The sequence below is a fragment of the Xiphophorus maculatus genome, chromosome 17 (genome assembly GCF_002775205.1).
Source record: "Xiphophorus maculatus strain JP 163 A chromosome 17, X_maculatus-5.0-male, whole genome shotgun sequence".
Taxonomy (NCBI): domain Eukaryota; kingdom Metazoa; phylum Chordata; class Actinopteri; order Cyprinodontiformes; family Poeciliidae; genus Xiphophorus; species Xiphophorus maculatus.
In genome coordinates this window covers 17,805,359-17,826,409 of record NC_036459.1, presented here as the reverse complement: position 1 = coordinate 17,826,409, position 21,051 = coordinate 17,805,359, and the positions used below count along the sequence as shown (strand labels likewise).

Sequence of the window (21,051 nt, the reverse complement as noted above, 5' to 3'; positions counted from 1 at the left end):
TCAAACAAGTGCGACGGACTTGGTTGCGTCATAAGCCCGCGTTTGATGCACGTGAAAAAGAATGAGAATAACACACAGTATGGCGGCGTTTTTCTTAAACTAGGACAGAAACTATTGGAAAGAGGAGCGAGTATTGGGCCTTGTTGAGTCTAAGTAGTTTTCTAGGAGACATGTTTCACTGTTGGTAGTTTGAATTGGATTATTTTAGTTTCAATGCTTTGGTCTTCCAGCAGAAATGTCTCTGTTTCTTGTCAACAGGTAAGTACAACCTGTTAGTGCTGGAGCATCTTGTGTCAGACTGGGTCAGTTTATAGTTAAAACGCGATAAAACTGCTAAAAAAATAAAATAAACATCAGCTTAGACTGGGTAGATCAAAAACTGATTCAACAAATATGTTTTGTAGCTTTTGAATAGATAGAACAACATTGTTAGCAACAGAAATCCAATATCGAACTACTGAAAAGTTTATAAGTCTGTAGTATTGAAAGCAGCCAGTAGTGGTGGCATCAGTTTGTTTTATCTTTTCAGGTATCTTGGAGACGAGGAGGATGGCGTCATCTCCAAGGTGTCCCATTCCCAAGCGCTGCTGACCAAACTGCAGCAGAAGGTGAAGCAGAAACAAAAACAGATCTTAGCAAAGCAGAGAGAATGGACTGGTGAAGAAGAAACCGAGCAGCAGGAAGTTCCGTCAGAGACCAAAGACGAGAAACGAAGCAGCGAAGAGCATCAGCAGCAGAAGAAGAGGAGGAAATCAAAAACGGGAGTTTTACTTGATGCAGATTCTAACAATTCTGAGCCTGCGGGGAAAAAGAGGAGAAAGGGAGCTGTGGATAAGAAGCAGAGGAGTCAAGAATCGGGTATGATTTTCTCTCTCTTTGTTAGGCTCACATGTTTCAGATTACTATAATATTTTTTTACAGCTGATTTAAAGTGTTAGTCATTCATTACTGATGTGGAAGAGATCCCAGTCATAAAGAAGTCCCTTCAGCTGACCAACTGGAACGAACTACTAGAACTGTTTCACCACAAACAGATGGAACTAACAAGAATAAACAACAGGGATGCACAATATTGGATTTTTGATCAATAGCCGATATACTAAAACTCATTTGGCCGATACCAATATTTTTTCCTATACCTACTTTCTGAAACTGTATGGCTTTCTCTACTGTGGAATTGAAATGCTGCATTATCTTTGTCAATTTCGCCTGCTACCAAATGCAAATACTAAAAAGGAGGCTGAAAATGATGTAACACTTTCAACTGAAATTTATTCATGACATTTATTCTCTCTAAGCCGACGACAACACTCAAAAAGTGCAAATTTAATGTTGTGCTGTGCTGCAGCAACAAAAATGTTGTTATGATGTCGCGTTCTACCTGATGGCCGAGTGCGAACTCCAGGTGCAGCAAACCCAGAACATGTAAAATGTTTGGCCTCTTTATCTCATCCATGATTTCTCCCAGCGGTGGAGCTAGTCGATGCTAATACTTCTAGCATTATATATGAGACAGAAGAAACAAAAGTTATTTGAATGTTTTGTCTGTCACGCAGTAATGTGTTGACGTTTTCTTACTTTTTGTGTAACTTCTGTTCCATACATCTTTTCGTTTTATCTTTGGATCTCAGGTCAGTCAGCGGCGGGTGTTTCTCCAGAGAGCTGCAGGCGTGAAACGGAGCGGGAACAGGAAGTGGAAGAGCCAAACAAGGACTCGTCTGGAGCGACAGGATTCCGTGTCCTCGGAGGTTTTGAAAGCAGACCTGTCAATAAGGTACAATCATGTAAGGGGAAAAAATCGTCATGGCTTTAGTAAAATAAAGATTCCTGCCATTAATTCCACATTCTTTGTTTTTCCCCAGGCGACGCGGGTCCTGCCCCAGTGGCTCGCTGAGCCCGACGTCATTCACAGAGACATTAAATGCAATCTGGTTCCTCTCTCCTCTGTTTCTGGGGTTTCTGCTCAGCTGCTCAGGAAGCTGGAGGCGAATGGAATCCAGCACTTTTTTCCAGGTACGGTGGACTCACCTGGGGGTCAGCCGGGGCTACTTTGGGAAACAGCCATTGACAATGAAGCCTGTGTTATGCTGCATCCTTGCGCTGCTTATTAACTTCAACCCTGCAGATAGGAAATGACTTGCAGTGAGCGTGAAGTACAGCCACAGCAAGATCCTTCATACGTTACAAAGTTAATCGAATGTAAAGTGATTTTATAAAACTATTAAAGGAATAAATAGTGGCCCATTTTCTTTGCCTGGTGTTATTCATCAAGTTCTGTGTGTCACAGAAAAAACTGAGTGATCATTCAGTCCCACTGACAGAATTCTTCTAAAGATTCCTCTTGAGTAAAAGAGCAGCTTTTACTGGCCATCTGCTGATGTTGTTTTTTCATATCTTTGTCATGATTAAGCTGAGGTCAGACTGTGAGATGAGCAGCAGAGTTTAGCAGAAGAAACTCTGGTCTGGAGCTTAAATTGGTATCAAAGCAGATTTGCATGCTGCCAAAAGCATACTTGTCATTTCTGCCAAAACGTAAGTTTTTCACAAGTTTTTTTTATTATTTTTTTTTCATTTTGTATTTCTAAGAAATACAACCTTTGAGTACAATCTTCCGATCTAACCAAATATGGCTTAGAGCAAGTTTCAGGCAGCATAAGACATGGTGGTGCAGATGTTTCAGTCCTGTCCTCATGAGCTTTTCTACCGCTCTCGCCTTTTTCTCCTCATTTTACTTAACAAAAGTGGCTGATGGTGCACAGTCTCAAGTCATAACACTGCTGTGATCTGTTTTCAGTGCAGGCAGAGGTGATCCCGGCCATATTGGAGGGCGCTCAGCATGGACTTCTGATTGGCCGAGGAGGCTACAGACCCAGAGATCTCTGTGTTTCTGCACCAACAGGCAGCGGAAAGACTCTGTCATTTGTCATTCCTGTCATTCAGGTGAGCATTTCCTCTGCGGTGCTTTGATCAAGCAATGCTGTTGCGGTTTTCCCAACGACGTGTGTGTGTGTGTGTGTTTCCTGGCAGGTGCTGATGGAGCGGACGGTGTGTGAGATCCGGGCTCTGGCCGTGCTGCCAACCAAAGAGCTCGCGCAGCAGGTCGCAACGTTCTAACCATTCCTGCACATTTTCAAACCCTCACGGTGTTCTGAGGTTAATGTGCGTCTGGTTCAGGTCTACAAAGTGTTTGCGTCGTACGCCGAAGGAACTCCTGTGAAAGTGGTCATGCTGGGGGGTCAGAGGTCGTTTGCTGCAGAGTGCGCTTCGCTTTCGGAGCAACGGTGAGGACGGCAAACTAAGAGCTTGTCTTCAGTTATTGGTTTGATCCTTAAATTTAATGTCCGTTTTCAAGTTGAGTAACTTTACTGTGTAACAACTTTCCATCTTCTTATGATGTTATTCCCTCATCAAAACATGCCTGGAGTGTTGCCTTGATTCTTTTATCCATGTTTGAGAAATCCTTTAATCTCCATGGCAACCATTCAGCTGTCCAGTACGGCTGGTTGGACTTAGCCCCGCCTTCAAGGACAAAGCTCCTCCTCTGAGCTGCAGTTTCCAAGCTCTGTGGTTTTCTTCCCCCTCACAGAGTTCCTCTCCCCCTGTTCCATCCCCTCTCAGCTCCTTCAGACTAGCCAGCAGCAATTAGCAAACACCTGGTGGAACTTTGCATATGCTGAGATCATTATAGGAGCCACTGCTCAGTGAAACGCTGGTTAAAAAAATTGTTGAAAGGTTAATAGAGGAGCTATGTTGTGATGACTTCCTGAAGGCGGAAAGAGTAGGAGTTTCTTAAAGAGACGGAGGCCCAATTTCAAGATGTTTAGTTACAAAGACAAATGTCTTTTATCAAGTTTGGTATGTGCAGCACTTTTATAACAACTGAAGTTGGCAAAGCTTCTGGATTGGTGCTATAAAATGGGATTTTGTGCCAGGAAAATATATAATGCTGCGCATTTTAAAAAGCAGTATTGCAAATCCAAAGCCAACAACCTGCTGTCTGTTTCAGAGGCAGTGTGAGGTGCAGCGCAGCGGACATAGTCGTCGTCACTCCAGGTCGACTGGTCGATCACATCAGCAAAAACCCCGGCTTCTGTCTGGAACATCTCCGGTTCCTGGTAGGTTCCTAAGAATCCCCACGTTCTCGCTGCGTAGAGCAGAACTCTTTGGTTTCTGATGTTGTGCCGCATCTGTTTTTTTTTTCTGTCTGCATCTCAGATAATCGACGAGGCTGACAGGATGATCGACAGCATGCACCAGTCATGGCTCAGCCAGGTGCTGAAGGCGGTGTACTGCTCGGCGGCCGGCCCAGAGGCCAGAACCCTGTTCAGGAGGACGGAGCCCGCATGCATCACAGCAGCCAGGTGGGTCAGAAAATACCAGCTGTCTGTCGGCATGGCAGCAGGGAGGCTCCAGATTAAGGTTCATTCACAAATTATTCAAAGTAGCCACAGAGGTTCCTGTTTAAAATGTCGTTAATGTTCAGATGTGAGTCCTGTAATTAATTCAGTTACTTTGTTTTACTCTACTTACCACTCAGTGAAACGGCTTGGAGGAGAAGAAGAAACTTACTTGACATTTTCTGCCTGATCACACGGGGTTGCAAAAATATTTTTGGGAAGTTATCTATGTTTTTTATTTCAACTGAATTAGGACTAATTTGCACCTCTGAATCCTAAAAGTGACATCCATTTTTCTCAATCCGTTCAAGTTTTTATTGTGATTTGATTTGGAGAAATCTGATCTTCTGACTTTGATCAATACAATTTTTTGTTACATTAACAGTTCAGTTTCGTTAATATTTCTCATCCAGAAAAAGGTTTTAGGAGAAAAAATGTTTTCTAACAAAGTGTTCTAATTAAATGTTACAAACTTAGATTTCTGTAAATTGAGTAATAAACACCATTAAGTGTAAGTACATGTGAATTGAACATTATGTCTTCGTTTCTTTTCTGTCCTGTTGGAATCTCTCCTCCTGCTCATCAGTTATTGATCGGATTATCCAGATGTGAGAACAAGTCTTGCATTTTGACGCTCATGTTGCTCCATAGTTCAGAAAGTTGACTTGATTGAGCAAAACAAATGTGATTTTTGGATTCAGCTCATCAAAATGACCCTAAAACAGTCGAATAACCCCAGACAATTTTTTTTTGGCTGTTGACCGGTGTTATCTACCTCGTAATAATAAAATAAATCAAATGCAGGAGTTCATTTGATTACTTTATTAATCCAGATTCCTAAGCTAATGTACGGATGCAGCCTGAGCTTTTCGACCCAAAACGCTGTTAAACTGTTGGCGTGTCAGAGGACTGGTTGTGGAACTGATTGAGTCGTGTTGTAAGTGAAAACATCAACATCGTGGCCTCGTCTGCGTCTCGTCTCAGTCTGTCTCCAGCTCAGATGCCGCTCCAGAAGCTGCTCTTTTCCGCCACGCTCACCCAGAACCCGGAGAAGCTGCAGCAGCTGGGCCTCCACCAGCCCCAGCTCTTCAGCTCCGTTCACGGCCCGTCCAGCAGCACGACGGCCGCAGACCCCACCCACAAACACGAGCGCTTCGACTTCCCCCAGGGCCTCACGGTAAGACGCTGCCTTTTGACTTGATGGGCAAACCGATAACTGGAACAGGAGAGTGCAATTCTGAGACGCTTCCTCTTGGCTGTCTGCAGGAGTTTTATGTTCCGTGCACGATGAACAAGAAGCCCCTGCTCATCCTTCACTTCATCCTGTATCTGAAGCTCCGCCCCATCCTCTGTTTCACCAACTCCAGAGAGACGGCACACAGGTCGGAGGGACGGACGAACTGGCCTCAGAGCCTCTCGGTGTGTGTCGTCTGATTCCGTCTCCTCTGCTTTCCAGACTCTACCGTTTGGTGCAGCTGTTTGGCGGAGTGCAGGCGGCCGAGTTCTCGTCGCGCCTCTCTCCCGGCGAGAGGAAGAACACCCTGAAGGACTTTGAACAGGGGAAGATCCAGCTGTGAGTCACAAGCACACTGGACCGTTCTGGAATCGTTCCAGTAACAGAGAGCGAGCCGATTCGGTTTATTCCTATGGCAACAGCAGCATTTCACAACAAACGTCACTTACAAAAACAGTCGTTTCTATTCAGTCACACGTGTTCCTGTTGTTCATCCTGTATCTGAAGCTCCGCCCCATCCTCTGGGGCTCAAACAGTTCATTAAGCTCAATTTGTTACTCAAATGAGTTGGAAAAGTTTTTACGTTTTCAACTCAGTGACTCGGACCGCATCGAGTCAGTGAGAGGCAGCACGACCGACTGGAGGTCTGAGAAGACGGAGCAGAAACAGAATGAACTGATGTGGGAGAACGTTCTGTGTGAAAGAAATGCAAAATGTTAATAGCAGGAGAGAGAATGTTTGTTTGTTTTTTTTGGCAGCTTTATCTCAGCCAATCCCATCCTGCAGCAAGAGGCCGCAGCCACATCAGAACACCAGGCCGGGGTCAGGAGAGAAATGGAGAGAAAAAAAGAGGAAAGAAAACAGAAAGTTAACAGTTGAAATAAGAGCAAATATTGTAAGTTAGAGAGTAGAAGAAGAAACAAGTGAGGGAAAAAATAGTCAGTTTGTCCTCCATTAGCCTGTGGTTCTGTATTCATTTCCACATAGTGGCATGTGCCATGTTGTGATGCTGCAGCTGGTTATTAAAACCTCTCTGCTCTCTGACAATTTAATGTCGAGTTCTTTCATCTCCCTGTCGAGTTGAGAGAGCAAAACGGCCATTTTACATCACTAATATCCACACAGCAACACTGAAACGACGGCGGCTTTTCCTGAATCTGACGCCTCCGTTTCTCTGGTATTGCTTTGTTTGTGCTGCAGCTTATGTGACCACTCTGCTGCATTAACCTGATCTGTCCTCCACGCAGGCTGATCAGCACAGACGCAGCTGCCAGAGGCATCGACATCAATGCTGTCAAATGTGTGGTCAACTATGACGCGCCGCAGTACATCAGGACCTACATTCACAGGTCAGCAGCCCCCGCTGTCTCCTCCTACAAACTGTCCCTTCTGTTCCCGTCTGTTCAAAAAGTCACGTTTGTGTCTGTGTCATCATGTAGGATCGGAAGAACAGCGAGAGCTGGAAAACCTGGGCTGGCCTTCACCTTTCTGCTGGGGGTCCAGGTACAGTCACTGATCTGGAATGAAGAAGAGCTTCAAAGAAGGAGAAGAAGAGAGCAGGGATTTCTGTCAAGAACAAATTAGGACACCCTTACATTTATTCCCACTTAAAATATGTTCACATGGTTAGCACATGATTGAGTGTTGAAGGAGGTTTTCCCTGTTTTAACCCTTCCAGGCCGAACGTAGACCCGACAATCCAGCCAAATGTGCAGTACCGTTATTCCACCACACTTTGTGCTAGCTGAAAAATTCCACCTGTTTCTGAAAGGAGAGACGTTGCACTTTCCAGCCAATATCAGGTTATTACGGTAATTTCACTCCCGCTGTAGCAGGGAGTGAAATGAATCTGGGGGACATTCTTTTAATAGACTGTAAATTGCGAAAATAACTTGCTGGATATTGAAAGTTCCAGTTGTTATGGATAAATGGGCAAATATATTTACTCACAGGACATTTAAAGAACTGGCCACAATTAATATAAATATCCAGGAGGAGATTTGAAAGTTAGGTCATAAAGGGTTAAATTCTGGCCAGAATAAGAGTGTCCGTGGTTGAAATGATGATTGGTAACAAACTGACTGAACGGATGTTTCTCTATAGCAGTTTGAGTTTCTCTTCCCTCCCTCAGGAGAATAATTTCCTTCGGATGGTGATGGAGGCAGGAAGCCCCGGGGTTCAGAAGCAGCTCGTAAAACCAGAAAGCCTGAAGGGGATGGAGGAGCGCTACGAAGTGGTGCTGCAGGAGCTGGCTGATGTCATCAAGGTAGACGGAGTTACAGTCGCCACCTCACCGTTTCACTGTTCAAGCTGCTTCAAACTCTTGTAAATGATATTTATTAAAACACAAACTGTATTTTTCGTTCTTCCTTTCTGCAGGATGAGAAATCCAGACGTTGAAGCTTCAAGTCGTCAGATTTTCACCTGAGCTTCGGTTTTAATGCCGTCTTTGGAAATGGTCACAGATGGGGTTTTTTTTTTTTACCGAACAGTTCATTTAATAAAAAACTTCTCTAATACTCCAGTTATGTTTCCTTTTTTTCTTCATTGTGGAATTTCTTTGCGGAACAGTTTTTGGGTTCTCATATTCTCTAGTTCTCTTTGGGATGAACTCTCTAGTTCCTTACAGTGGTGGTGTTTCAAATGAGTCCACGTTCTTTTTTTCCTGTATCTGTAATAGCGTCGGGCGATTGAACCAATTTATCGGCCATAGGCTCCTCCCTTCACTGGTTGTTTTTTCTTTTAAGAGAGATTTCTATTTTTTTTATTATTATTATTATTATTATTTGGTCGCTGGACTGAAGCCAAAGTACATAGCTCATAGAAAAAAATAACTAATGCTGTTTTTAATGGAACGCACAAAAACTCTTTCAACTACGAAGTGTTTATTTTCCTCCAAGTGCAGATTTATTCACTCCGTCTTGCTTATCGCCCAACCTTAATCTGTACTCATTTCCACCAGCAGGGGGCAGATGTGCACCGAGCCTTCTCTATGTGGCGGTATGCCCTGTGGGCTTTGAACGCACCACACAAGTGAGTACTGTCACATCTAGTCTAGTGACGTGGTGCCACACAGGATTTAATTTTTCAGACATTTCTTTAAAAAGAAGCAATGTCTTCTTTTTAAAGTATATTTTTTTTATCTAGCGCTACATTTTCGGTTTGATTTATATGTTAGGTTTTTTTTTCTATCTAAAATAAAATGACCTTTATTATCCCATCTAATATTAACTTTCAGCCGGGCTGCTGAATGTGCTGATAGGCGAACGCGTTGACAGCAATATACACTTCACAAAGAAAGATAAAGATATGACTTACAGAAAGCACAGCACAAAAATGTCCCACGTACACAGTGCCTACAAAACGTGTTCACCGCCTTTTATTGCTTTTAATAATCAAACATCAATAAAAATGAAAAAAAAAAACAACTCAAAGTGTTAAAGTGAAAACTGACTGACAAATAAAAAATGTCAGATGAAATAAGTGATTGTATAAATATTCACCTCCTTCCAGCCAGTGTTCAGCTGTAGCTCTTCGTTTTACCTTCGTCCTTTACGACCCTCCCAGGGTCTGTGTTCTTCTTCTTCTTCACGGTCTCTCGGGTTGTGAGGTCGTCTGATCCAGGCACATCGTCACAAAGATCACAATCCTTCCATTCTTTGAACTGAACCCAACAGGATGTTCACAGCCTTAAGAGATGTTTTTTCTATCCATACACTCTCTCCTCTCGGCTGATCTCCATGCCACTGGTTGGGAGACGACTGTCACCACTGGGCTGGACCTCTGTTGAATTAGGTCACTCACTTTGAAGGAGGTGAATATTTATGCAATCACTCATTTCTGCCACAGATTTTGAAATATGTTGCATACATTTCCAAATATCAACAAGCAAGCATAAGACAAAGAGTAAATATATATATATATTTTTAAAGGATCTAAGATGCATATAAACCTTTTTAGTTTTGCAATATTTGTCAGTCTATACATAAAATCAGCAGGATTATCATTTATGCCCTTGATCACATTTCAGATTTCATTGTTACTTGCAATAAGCTAGAAAAGAATTTGTATGATACAACATGCAATCTCTGATCAAGATGATTTGACATTAACAGGAGAATTACAGAACAGAACGACTCCACCTCTCAGTTCTTTTGATGAACCTGAACAAACACACAGCGGCAAGCTGCTAGGCCTCAGCGTCTGGAGATAAACACCATGTTTTACTCTGGCAGGTTATTGAGTTACATTAACCTGCTGCAGTTTTCTCCATTATTCTAAACGATAACTCTTTCTACCATAATGGTGGTCACTCAGAGGCTGTTGGCTTTTAATATGGCAAAGAATTTGCGGGAAATGAAAACATGGAAGAGGTTTTCCACTTACAAATTACAAAACTGTTCAACATAAAGGTAATCCTTGCGAGAAGCTATGTCATATCTAATATGAATGAATCCAACATTTCATAAATGAAGTATTTCCTGGAACTCTGAGGATGAAAGACGCCAAGGATCAGGGCTTGTTCTTCATAGCAAGGCACTGACAGATAATCACCAGCACTAAACAGTGGACAGATAAAAAAAAATTGTCACTATTTACATCAAAATGACATGTGAATCTATCTATCTATCTATCTATCTATCTATCTATCTATCTATCTATCTATCTATCTATCTATCTATCTATCTATCTATCTATCTATCTATCTATCTATCTATCTATCTATCTATCTATCTATCTATCTATCTATCTATCTATCTATCTATCTATCTATCTATCTATCTATCTATCTATCTATCTATCTATCTATCTATCTATCTATCAAATCTAGGTTGAATATGCCCAAGTTACACAGCACACGCTCTTGAAATTTACCTGCAGTACCACAGGGAACCAGCAGAAGGCGCAGCATCAGAAGGTACTGATCAGACAGAGGTGGATTCCCCACCTGAACTGTCATTCGTCCATATTTAATCTGGAGGAAAAAATGACAACACTATATTAAATTGTTTTTTTGTTTTTTTTTTACAAAAGGTTGTATTTGTGCTCTATGACTTCAGGTCAGCATGAAGACTAAACATTAGATTTAATGGCTTACGCTAAATTACAAGCAGCACTGCTGTACACTAGGACTGTTTGATGCATCGCCACGCAAATGTTCAGATTGTACGTTGCCGATTAATAATATTACCGTTAACTGAGAAAATTTGACATGAGTTGTGTTTTGAATTTGGCAGATGAAATAGTTTGCCCCAGTATGCGTTTTATTTTTGCCCTTCATGATGCAGGGGTATTGCTTGCCATCCTTTAAGCCCCACACTGATAACTCTTCTGTTGTCATCTCCAGGTCCCCGTCTAGACACTGAAGAGAACAGAAACAAATTACAACTGACATTTCCATCACATGTAGATACTAAAAGTAAAACAAAATCACCTGGATCATAACTTGGACATCGTTTCCTGTCCTCCTTGATACAAATGTGGGAAACTGTGGGTCTGGATGGAAGTTTATTCCAGAGCAATACAATGTTTCATTGGCTACTTTCAAATACAGTCTGTAGGACCACCGGGCAGTTCTTCCGTCAAGTGTTTCATAGGTGAGATTCTGTAAAGAATTTTAAAACATTCACAGTTATTACATTTACCACCAGAGGATAAGAAGGTGAATGTGTTGGTGACTGAAGTGACTATTAAACAACCTAATGTGATAAAAATCTTAATAAAATAAGCCAATAAAAACTCTCAGGCATGGATACGACGTCAGAGATCATGGAAACTACATGTCAGCCAACTTCTGCATGTCTTCTTTGATGCAAAGACCAATCTGAGTTTTTCTATTACTGACAAAATTACAGATTTTCTTTTTAGTATGGATGACTGATTACCAATAATTTAGACATTTCTGCAATAAAATTTTTTTTTTTTGGTCTGTTATCATAGTATAATGTTAAATATCATGTGTTCAAACCTGTTAAATGTCAGTCTGTGGGGAATTAACCTACATAATGTGTTTACCAAGTGAACTGACTAACTGAAATACATGAACGTTTCATTAATATTCTAATCTACTGAATATGACTAGTTGAGAACTAGTACCTCCGCTTAGCAACTGCTGCCATCGAGGCAGGTAGGAGGAAAATTACACAGGAGAAAATAAATAACATCTGAAATATCTTGAAATAATTCCTGAAATATCCTTCCTGAAAAGTCAAACATGCAAATTTGTCTGCACAAAAATAGCTGATGTGCATTTCACTTGACTTTTATTTTAAGTCAGCTTTAAATCAGTTTGAATCAAATACAACATGGTGCATACTTTGAATTAAAGAGTTTATGTCCCAACTCAATTAGAATTGATGAGGAATCTAATCGATAATGGAATTGGCATTGATAAATTCTTGTCAGTTCCTATCTCTAGCTAGCACTTAGCATTCGTCAACAACTCGGTGACAGCAGTAAGCACATTGAGCAACACAAATGTTTGTTCAGTTGAAACACATTGTGCTAAATAGTTAAACATAATTTAACGAAGCTTCAAGGCACATAATTTGCCTCAAGGAATTTCAATAATTGAGGTACTCAGATCCTACAGGCCTCGTATAGAAACGGTTAGGAAAAATGTCTGTTAGGCATAAATGGAGTTACTAAAATGAATGGAAGTCAATACAAAGTCCTAATAAGTCCTAAAATACAAACCTATATGTGTGTGTGTCCATACACCCACCTCAAAGGTTTTGTTCTCAGGAACTGTTTCTTCCTCTTGGGAATAGTTGTATGAGTGATTATAGTGCACGACCATTTCCACAAAGTCCAAATAAGATCCAAAAATTGTGACCTTCCTCTTCCCACTGTATGATGACGGAAACAGTGAGAGAAGAAAATCATTACAGTCGTCTAGACCTGTAAGAATGATCCACATATGAAATGATTTTGTCTTCATCAGGCCTATGTACAATAGGAAACATAATAAAACATAAGATGCTGAAAAGTTCCACTGTAAGTATTTTGTAAACATTAGGAGCAAACCAACTGTGGAATCATTTTAGATGAATGATTGGTTTTAATCTTTTTAGGGTGCGTTAACTATCCACTCTCCTTTACAGTTTAATCATTAATCCTTACTGGTGCTGATTGTATGATCAATACTGATACTTTACTTAAAGTGACACTTTATAGGAAACCTTAAAATCATTTGTCACCATATTTGCATTAAATGAGGCAACACATGCTAACTAGTTTAGAGTTTCAACTCGAGTTGTGCTGCTGCTTAAATAGTGATCTCTCCCATAATCTGTGTAATATATCCAGCTCTTTTAATACCCATTATAAAATGTGGATATTTCTGCAATCACATATCTTCCGTTACCTTCTCCAGGTAAAGACAAGTAACTCATCAGTACAAGATGGCGCTGACTGGTAGGTTATATCAGCTTCGCCATGGCAACTCCCATCAGACAGGACAGCACACACTTTGGCTTCAGCTTCATTGGTTCTACTGGGAATGTGGAACGTCAGACTCTCACCAGTGTTGTTCCAAACTGGAGATCTAATCAGTCAGACATGTTGGAACAGAGGAAAAAGAACCTAATTTTAGATCTCATTATATTATAAGAATGAAAATCAGACTCACAAATGTCAAAGGCTGGCATTCTTTCTGGATCAATAGGTTCCTGAGCATTTTTAAACATTTTCACTTTAGCTAGACGATCACAAAATGGTAGCTTAGCATAAAGAGTGACTTACTCCTGTGGGGAACAGTCCATTTCTGCGTGGACCTTGATGGCAATCACATCTGTGAGGTTGCGACCTCTCAAAGTAGCGTTATTTCTGCCGTAGTAAGACACACGACTGGGAAAGACGGAGATGTTCCCCGGCCGCTGTCAGGAAACCCAAAATAAACTGCCTCAGTGTTTTAACTTCTCTGGTGTTATTCTGAACTTGGGTGAGAGTCAGAAGAACCGTGTGGAACGTTAGACTCACCACAAGGTTTCCCTGAGAGGTGGACTTTCGGCAAACACTGTCCTACAAACCAAAGAACAGGAACAAATTCAACAGGCAGAAATGTCTGCTTCCATTTCCTAACCTGCTTCTTTTCGCCGGTCAGTATACAACTGTTTCAGGCAAATGTTGGTTTAAAACTGAATGCATCACAGGTAAACTTGGAGACTTTTCTTTAAAAACCATCTGATTACATTCCGCACTCCTTCACTGTCCCAGGTACAGCGGCTCTCCCTCCAGCCACATCCGGCTCTGATGCACTGCTGACACCTGCAGAGAAAACAACAACGTAGTTGTAGTAATATATCGGTGCACAACAATGGTAACGATTATTACAAACGGTACAAAAACACACAATACATGTCGATGTCTTTTTTTTTCTCATCTTAATGACTTTTTCACATTCGCCCAGGTTTATTTAGGACAGTTTCTGTCAGGTCTAAATAAACAAACTTAGGAAAGACAAGAGAGTTAGATTCTTTGTTTCTCGCGAGGAGAGCAGACAGAGATGTGCTTTCAGTTACAAATCTCCAACCGCTCTGAAAAACACATCTCCCGCTCCTCTATTTTATTGATTTCAGGAAACCCTGCCACATGGGGCGCTGCAACTCTATGGGGTGGGGTCAAAGCATTCATCATATGGTCGCAGCGCTAAATAACATTCACTATCTAGACACACGTTATCTATACTCTAAATCTTTCTTGCTCCAGGCACGGTGTGGAACAAGACAAGTTGCATAGCTTCAAAGCAACGGCTTTGTATCACAAAGCAGCACAGAGCAGAGCCCATTGTCAGGCCTGTAAAACTCTGCTGGGAGCAATTAACACCTCCGTCTTGTAGGAAGTCCTGCAGGACAACAGCTGCTGAGAGTAGCTGTCACCCCTATTTCCCAGGGAAGTCTCAGGATAGAATCAAAGTTATTTAACACACAGAAACATTATCTAAAATGTAACTACAAGGCTACATGATACAACAAATATTTGATAATTACTAATAATACAATTTATCCAACAGTTTCCTTCTATAAACAAATAACCACACTTATCATTTGAAAACGTTTGGAGTTGAGATTTATTGTTGGCTGATTAAAATATCTTGAAATTTGAAATCTGTAAAGCGTAAATGAACTTACGAGAGTGAAATGTCAGAACAGTCGAATAGCTTTAGATGCTTCGTCAGTGTTGTTTTGTTGAATGCAATATTTACAGTGACATCAAGTTCTGCAAATGAAAAAAAAAAATCACAGCAGTTATTTTTGACAAAATACTGTACAGTAGGAAACATTTTAATACACTGTACAGCAGTGTGCACATATAGACAGCAGGAGGCTATTTTAGTTAGTTAAACATTAAATACATGAATAAGACCAAACAAGCTGGGAAACGTTACAATTCATACGCTACTGAAATTGTATTTAATAAAGTTCTGTTCAATAAAAGTGAGGCAAGTAGATGAAGTATTTTATTTTTTTGTGTTTGTGAAACCTATGTTGTGGTCAACGTATTTGTTTTATATGTAAATAATTGGCTACATGCAGAAGTATAGATGATTCTTCTCAGATTCTGTGCTTTTGGTTGCAGTATGGAGCAACATGGAGGTTTGTACTGACATTCGCTGTAGGACACAGGAAGACTTCACTACTACTTACACTATTTAGCTCTCACCAAAATATTTGGTTCATTTTGGTGAGCGAATACACACTTGTGTTACACTCCGCAAGTAAAAACAAACAAGTAATCTTTGTACTATTGAGATTATGTAACTCTGGGTAAAGTAGTTTTAGTCACTGGTTACCCAGGTAACTGGTTCAGTGTTTCTTACCAGGTAGCTTTATCAGATTAGCCTGCTTTGATGCAACATAAGGTTATATCAACATGATAGGAAATGAAGCATAGAGTTTCTTGGCAGAATTTCACTGAATATAAAGTTGTCTTCTTTTTTTAAAGGTACAATGAAAAATTATTTCTTTTTTTGCATCTTTACATTGATGACAACAAGATGAACAGGAACCAAGCTGATAAATAGTTCTTATTGAGCATTGCAACAGATAAGTGAACCCTGAGAGATTTCAACAGAGTTGCATTTTAGTCCAGCCTCATGCAAACTGTGTCAACAAATAACAGTTCCTACTGGATCTTGATTTAGGATTTTTAGGATTTGCACCCTGGTTAAATTATATTTGTTCTGTTCTGTCAGAAAGATGGCTTTCACACAAGATTGTAATAATTGGGCTCCATTATGACTTTACTGTCAGCCATTTCTGATTTTGAAATATGCGGTAATCAAGATTAATGTAAATTGTAGTTTTTATTACTATGGTTTTCATTTGTAATATTTAATGATAAGCCAGATGATAAATCATGCAAGCCTAGGAGTTTTGCAATGACGTAGGGCCAACGAGAAATTTATTTACCAAACGTTACTGACCTTCAGCATTAATCTCGTCAGAGAGAATGCAGGTGCATTGTGGGTACTGAGGTTGTGGCAGACAATGCCAGCGAAGGTTTGCAGAGACCTCACAGGTAAGTTCAGACCGAATCTTCTGTGCCACAGTCAGGTGAACTTTGACGACTACTTTGACCTGAGAAAGGAGCGAATAGAAGAAATCAATAACTTGTAGTTCCAACTGAATAAAGTCATCAGTCTGTTATTGATCCACCTGTCCAGTGGAGTCCTTCTCAGCTCTGTAGGAAATCACTTCCTGTTGGTATTCATCAGGGATGGACATCCAGTCGTCTTTGCACTCATCTTTACTAAATGTGCAGCTGAAAAGAAATTCAAACATGTCGTCACGACTTTCAGAATTTTCTGGAGGATTCAGCCGCACCTGAAGTTTCTCTGACCTTTCCTCAGAGACACACCAGACACAGAATGGATCCGTACGACACTTCTCCGCACTCGTGTATTCTCCGCAGTTCAACACTGTTACGCGCTCAATCTGGAAGAAAACTCAAAGATTCAGACACACTTTAACATGCAGTTTAGTAAAGGCAACATGAAAAACTAAAAAACAAAAGTGGTTACCTGTTTTTTAAACTGCAGATATATGTATTTATGATCCACTGGGTCCAGAAGGATTTTTGAAAAAATGTTCTCATTACCACTGGCCCTGTAGTGCTCCTTTGGACATGCTGGGCGATTGTTCTTGTCCACAGGAAGCTGACAACAGCAGAACAGATATTTACCATTTTTGTGTGGTTTTTTTTATGTGAAACCATTTGACCTGCCTTGTTGCTGAAATGTGCTAAATAATTAAACTTGATTGATTGAATTGTCTCTTTGGTGTCTGAACTCCTGCTGGGTTACGCTTGCTGTGGTAGGCTTTGGTTTCTGTTGGTCTTGTGCTGAAAGTTTATCACCTGCCTAGATGAATACCTCTGTAACTGTTCTTCAGTCCAGCCTCTTCCAGCCATTACAAAACTTCTTGGGGGCGCTAATGGGGGCTGTTCGCCCATGGTGCCAAACCGGCTAGGACCGCCTCTGGCTGTGGCTATTATGTAGTAGCACCACCATCAGTGTGACATTGTGTACTGTTAAGTACTGTGGCGTTCAGAGGACCTCTGAACTAGCTGGTTCTTTCAAACATGCTTTACTCTCTGTAATTCTGTGCTGGTTACACACGACCAGCTTTGCTTCTGTAAGCTGCATCATCATGGGGCAATGTTGCCTCTAGGTTCTGAAAGGAGTTTGCGTGTCTTTATGCTATATAAGCAAGCATCTCTGTTTCTGTGGTTCAACACTTACTTTGTGATCTTATCTAGTGATAGATGAGCTGAATTTACATCTATTAGCAGGCTTTTGAATGTACTAACAGTTTTAGCCCAATTGTAGTACACCCAAATTTTGGTCGATTTTCAGTGTCGTTCACTTATCTGGGCTCAATAATTGGGGCTTGACCCCTGCTGTCTCTTTTCATTGACTGTCTCAGTATTTATAAGCAGGCAGTGGGTTAAAGAAAAGCCGCAGAAGCCTCCAGTTTTCACTGGACACTTTAGTTTTACTATGAAGAAGCTTAAAGCTATAAATATAGCTTATATAGTTTAAGCTAAAAAAAAAACTTAAAATGGCTCTAATACACACAAACATTCATACGATTCTGTACAGAAGTTTACATACAATTATGGACATTAATGTTACATTCATTTTGAGTTTTTATTGTAGCATTTGAACTGCTCTTTTTACAGAATGGAGAAACTATGAACAATACAATACAACTATATACAATTTCAATGGTTACTAAAAACTAGAACTGGAACTGTATATTTGAGTATATTGTGGATTTTCTCCACACACTGTCAAACATTTGCATACAGACTCAAATACATGCATACACTACTTCTACTGGTATCTGGATAATGTGCTTTTGTAGGCTGCAGCAAAACCATATGCTTTTGTAACCAACAAGAAACCATTTGTACCCTCTCTTTATCAGAACTTTTTGTTTAAATTGGTTAGTTTTCTGGGTTATGCTTTAATAAGGTGGCAGCAATTCCAGAAACTTATTGGTAGCCAGCTTAATCCATCCAAAATTTTGCCTTGGATGTGCGTTTTGGATCATGGTTCAGCACAGAATGAGCTGAAAGCTAATAAGGCTCACAACTGGTAGCAACTGGAAACCAAGAAGACATTTGGCGACAGACTTGACTTGACAACTAGACAGATTAGACAAGGACCAGACGAGGAACAAGGAACACAAGTGGGATTAAATACACAGAGGGTAATCAGGGAACGACACACAGCAGGGAACAATCAAGGGGTAGACAGGACAACACGGAGACTCAATAGACACAGAAACCTAAAATAAGCACAAAGAAAAACTCCAATCCTCACAAAGATGAGATATAATATCTGTTCCTGAAACACAACCACTGACCTTAATCAGCTGCCCGTTGCTTGTTCCAATGAAGAAAACCGTCCAGCTGTCCTGCTTCACCACCAACACAGAGTTCATGTATTTCTTCTTGAACAGAACAGCCTTCGGTTCTAGGGACTTTGGTTCTGACTAAGAAATAGACACATTATTACATCTGATGACTATTGATGATCTGATAAATATTTTTACAAATCAGTGAATCTTGAGAAGTGGGACAAAATGGGTTTAAATTTTCCCAATTCGTTTTTTTTATTATTCCTCAAGCTTATGTATACAAATATGACAAATAATGTTTTGAAAATGTAAAGATGCTAAAGTGCAGGCTCCCAGTTGCAACAGTTTTTTGAAAATACATTTTTTAATGGACCTGACCCAGAACTTTGTCATCACCATCTGACAGAAATGAATATAAAACTAATTTTTTAATGACCTATTAGTGATATTTTTACTCAGTTTTTACAGACAAATGCTTCTCAAGAAACAAGAGAAATATCATTTAAAACAAAAAACAACATAAAGTCCATCTGATAAGAGTTGACAGAACTGAAGGTGGTGAAACTAGTGAGTAAAAAGAAATACTTGACACATGTGAAGTAATGACATTTATGTAAAGTACATTACAATGAATTAGCTGCACATTTAAGAGAAATATTCTTTGCTAGCTGCGTTTCCATTACAATTGGGCACAAATCTTTGTCAACATTCTTCTAATGCTGAAAACACAAAATTGCGGTGGTTCCATGACGAAATTAAATTAAAATTTGGTCATTTTAATTAAAAATTAAAACTGCTTTAAGCTGGCTTGTATAAACTTACAAAATGTAAAAATTTTGAAAGGTTGCTTTCAACCTTAAGCGTTGCTTAAGAACGTAAGTCATTAAAAATCAGAAATATTTCACTATGACAAAAAATTTAATTGGAATAAATATGTAATTCTGCGCAGGATATACAGCAACTCACCGGGTTTTTTGGCTTGTCCACCGATGTATAAAAGTCAGGATCTATGTTTGCCTCCCTGCTGAGTTCAGGACTGACGTCAAACAGCAGCAGCTCAGTGTTGCTTTCTCCTCCGTCCACACTGAACACTCCACTCCACAGGACCTGCTGTCCACCTGGGACGACCGAGGAGGCCAGCAGTCTGCTGCCTCCAGAGGAACTGAGAGTCGCTCCATGAAGAGACTCCAGAGTCTGAGTTTTGTTGGTTTGAGCCTGAAGCCAGATCAGACGGACTTTGTTGGTTTTACCTCCTGATGCCACGTTGGAGAACAGATACACTGTTGAGTTGATCTGGAATCCGTCCACAAACTCTACATCAGCTTCAGTTTGGATCCCAGGTTTATCACCTGATCGACCAGACCAGGAAAATCTTTTCCCAGACTGTTTTTGATCAGTGTTTTGAAGGTTGATTGTCTCTAAATCATCGCTACACTCTGTCTTGTCTCTCGGGTTCTTTATCGCTGTCAGAATGTAAGTCTCAGTCTGACCTGAATCCTCCTTCACATCCACCAGAAAGCTGACAGACCCACTGCTTCTCCTCTGAGGTGCCACCTGGATGGATTTACTGTAAACAGGTTTTTTGATGTTCTTCTGGTCCCGAATCTCACAGTAACAGTTTCGTTTTTCATTCACACCACAGCTGATCAATCTGTTGTTCTTATCAAATAAGAACACGTTAATGCTAAAATTTGCGCGAAGCTGAGCCGTCTCAGGGCTCTGGCTGGGATCCACATTCAGGTTGACCCACCGATAAAGTGTCTTTACTGTAGCGACATAAAGACCGTTGTTAGCCACGGCCACCTGTTGAATATCCTCTTTAGCTGTGAACAATTCTTTCTCCAGACTCCAAGCAGGTTCTCCACAGATCAAGTAAAGCAGACAGAGCAGCAGAATCATCTTGTTCTAAAGGAAGCGGCTCTGAGATAAGGACGGACTGCAGGTCGGTTTGATCCTTGTGTCTCTGCAGAAATGTGGGTAAATGTGCTGCGTCTGTGTCAGAAGTGAGAGGGAGGGAGCTCAACTTCACGTCATCTTCTCTTGTTACATGTCAGCCAAAGTCCTGTTCAAAGAATATTGAAGGCAAATTCATCCAAAAGCTTTGTTGCTCAACCTTTTTAATAAATGTATTTTTATTTGCTCACTTTGTTTCTGCTCCTTGTGATTTAACTGAACAGATTTTTATTGAACTGTAAAGTCAACAATTTAAGTTTTTGTATAAAAGCAATTCAAAATCTGGAGCAACAATTGTTTTGTTTGTCCCTGGACATCTGGAAATGTCTCAGTATTTTTCTTGAGGGATGCAGAGAAATATATTTAAAGTTTCATCCAATTTGTCAGTCAAAAAACAGATTTTCTTATAACGTCGAAGTTAAGTGAAATTATAAAAGAATCGTAATTCTCCTTGTACTTAAATAGAAAATATAAACCTTTAATCCTGTCACTTTATTGTACGATCATTTATTTTTGTTTATCCCATTTTTGCTATAAAACACTTCTGCTAATGTGACCCAAGCCCTTGTGAGCTCTTAAAGCCATAGTTCTTATTCGGATC

General features: G+C 40.4%; 2 protein-coding genes across 2 annotated transcripts; one reads left to right on the top strand and one right to left on the bottom strand.

Moving 5' to 3' along the window:
* The first annotated feature begins 30 nt into the window (after window positions 1-30).
* On the top strand, window positions 31-8,148 carry ddx51 (DEAD-box helicase 51). The gene is made up of 16 exons (XM_005814214.2): window positions 31-258; window positions 530-858; window positions 1,632-1,774; window positions 1,863-2,013; window positions 2,795-2,940; window positions 3,028-3,099; window positions 3,175-3,281; window positions 4,007-4,115; window positions 4,216-4,361; window positions 5,382-5,574; window positions 5,664-5,779; window positions 5,854-5,970; window positions 6,879-6,980; window positions 7,071-7,134; window positions 7,763-7,897; window positions 8,011-8,148. Exons 1-16 carry the CDS (start codon window positions 236-238, stop codon window positions 8,029-8,031), a joined length of 1,974 nt encoding a protein of 657 aa, XP_005814271.1. The 5' UTR covers window positions 31-235; the 3' UTR covers window positions 8,032-8,148.
* Window positions 8,149-8,986: 838 nt separating this feature from the next.
* On the bottom strand, window positions 8,987-20,449 carry LOC111611795 (plexin-C1-like). Its single transcript, XM_023349901.1, has 16 exons — window positions 19,464-20,449; window positions 18,504-18,632; window positions 16,655-16,789; window positions 16,474-16,568; window positions 16,290-16,395; window positions 16,058-16,211; window positions 14,763-14,850; window positions 13,824-13,899; window positions 13,612-13,653; window positions 13,375-13,508; window positions 12,998-13,177; window positions 12,356-12,479; window positions 11,066-11,236; window positions 10,823-10,993; window positions 10,507-10,606; window positions 8,987-10,190 (listed from the first exon to the last, which is right to left on the bottom strand). The coding sequence occupies exons 1-16, from the start codon at window positions 20,394-20,396 to the stop codon at window positions 10,144-10,146; spliced, it is 2,685 nt and encodes an 894-aa protein (XP_023205669.1). The 5' UTR covers window positions 20,397-20,449; the 3' UTR covers window positions 8,987-10,143.
* Between the last annotated feature and the right edge of the window lie 602 nt (window positions 20,450-21,051).

Bases quoted from the DNA above. Each gene is read 5' to 3' on its own strand.
- ddx51 (XM_005814214.2), top strand. From the start codon at position 236: ATGTCTCTGTTTCTTGTCAACAG. The intron at 2,941-3,027 runs GTGAGCATTTCC...GTTTCCTGGCAG, and splicing joins TTGTCATTCCTGTCATTCAG to GTGCTGATGGAGCGGACGGT. The intron at 7,898-8,010 runs GTAGACGGAGTT...TCCTTTCTGCAG, and splicing joins AGCTGGCTGATGTCATCAAG to GATGAGAAATCCAGACGTTG.
- LOC111611795 (XM_023349901.1), bottom strand. From the start codon at position 20,396: ATGATTCTGCTGCTCTGTCTGCTTTACTTGATCTGTGGAGAACCTGCT. The intron at 13,900-14,762 runs GTAAGTTCATTT...TTTTCTCTGCAG, and splicing joins TGTTCTGACATTTCACTCTC to GTGTCAGCAGTGCATCAGAG. The intron at 12,480-12,997 runs GTAACGGAAGAT...GTCATCATACAG, and splicing joins CTTGTCTTTACCTGGAGAAG to TGGGAAGAGGAAGGTCACAA.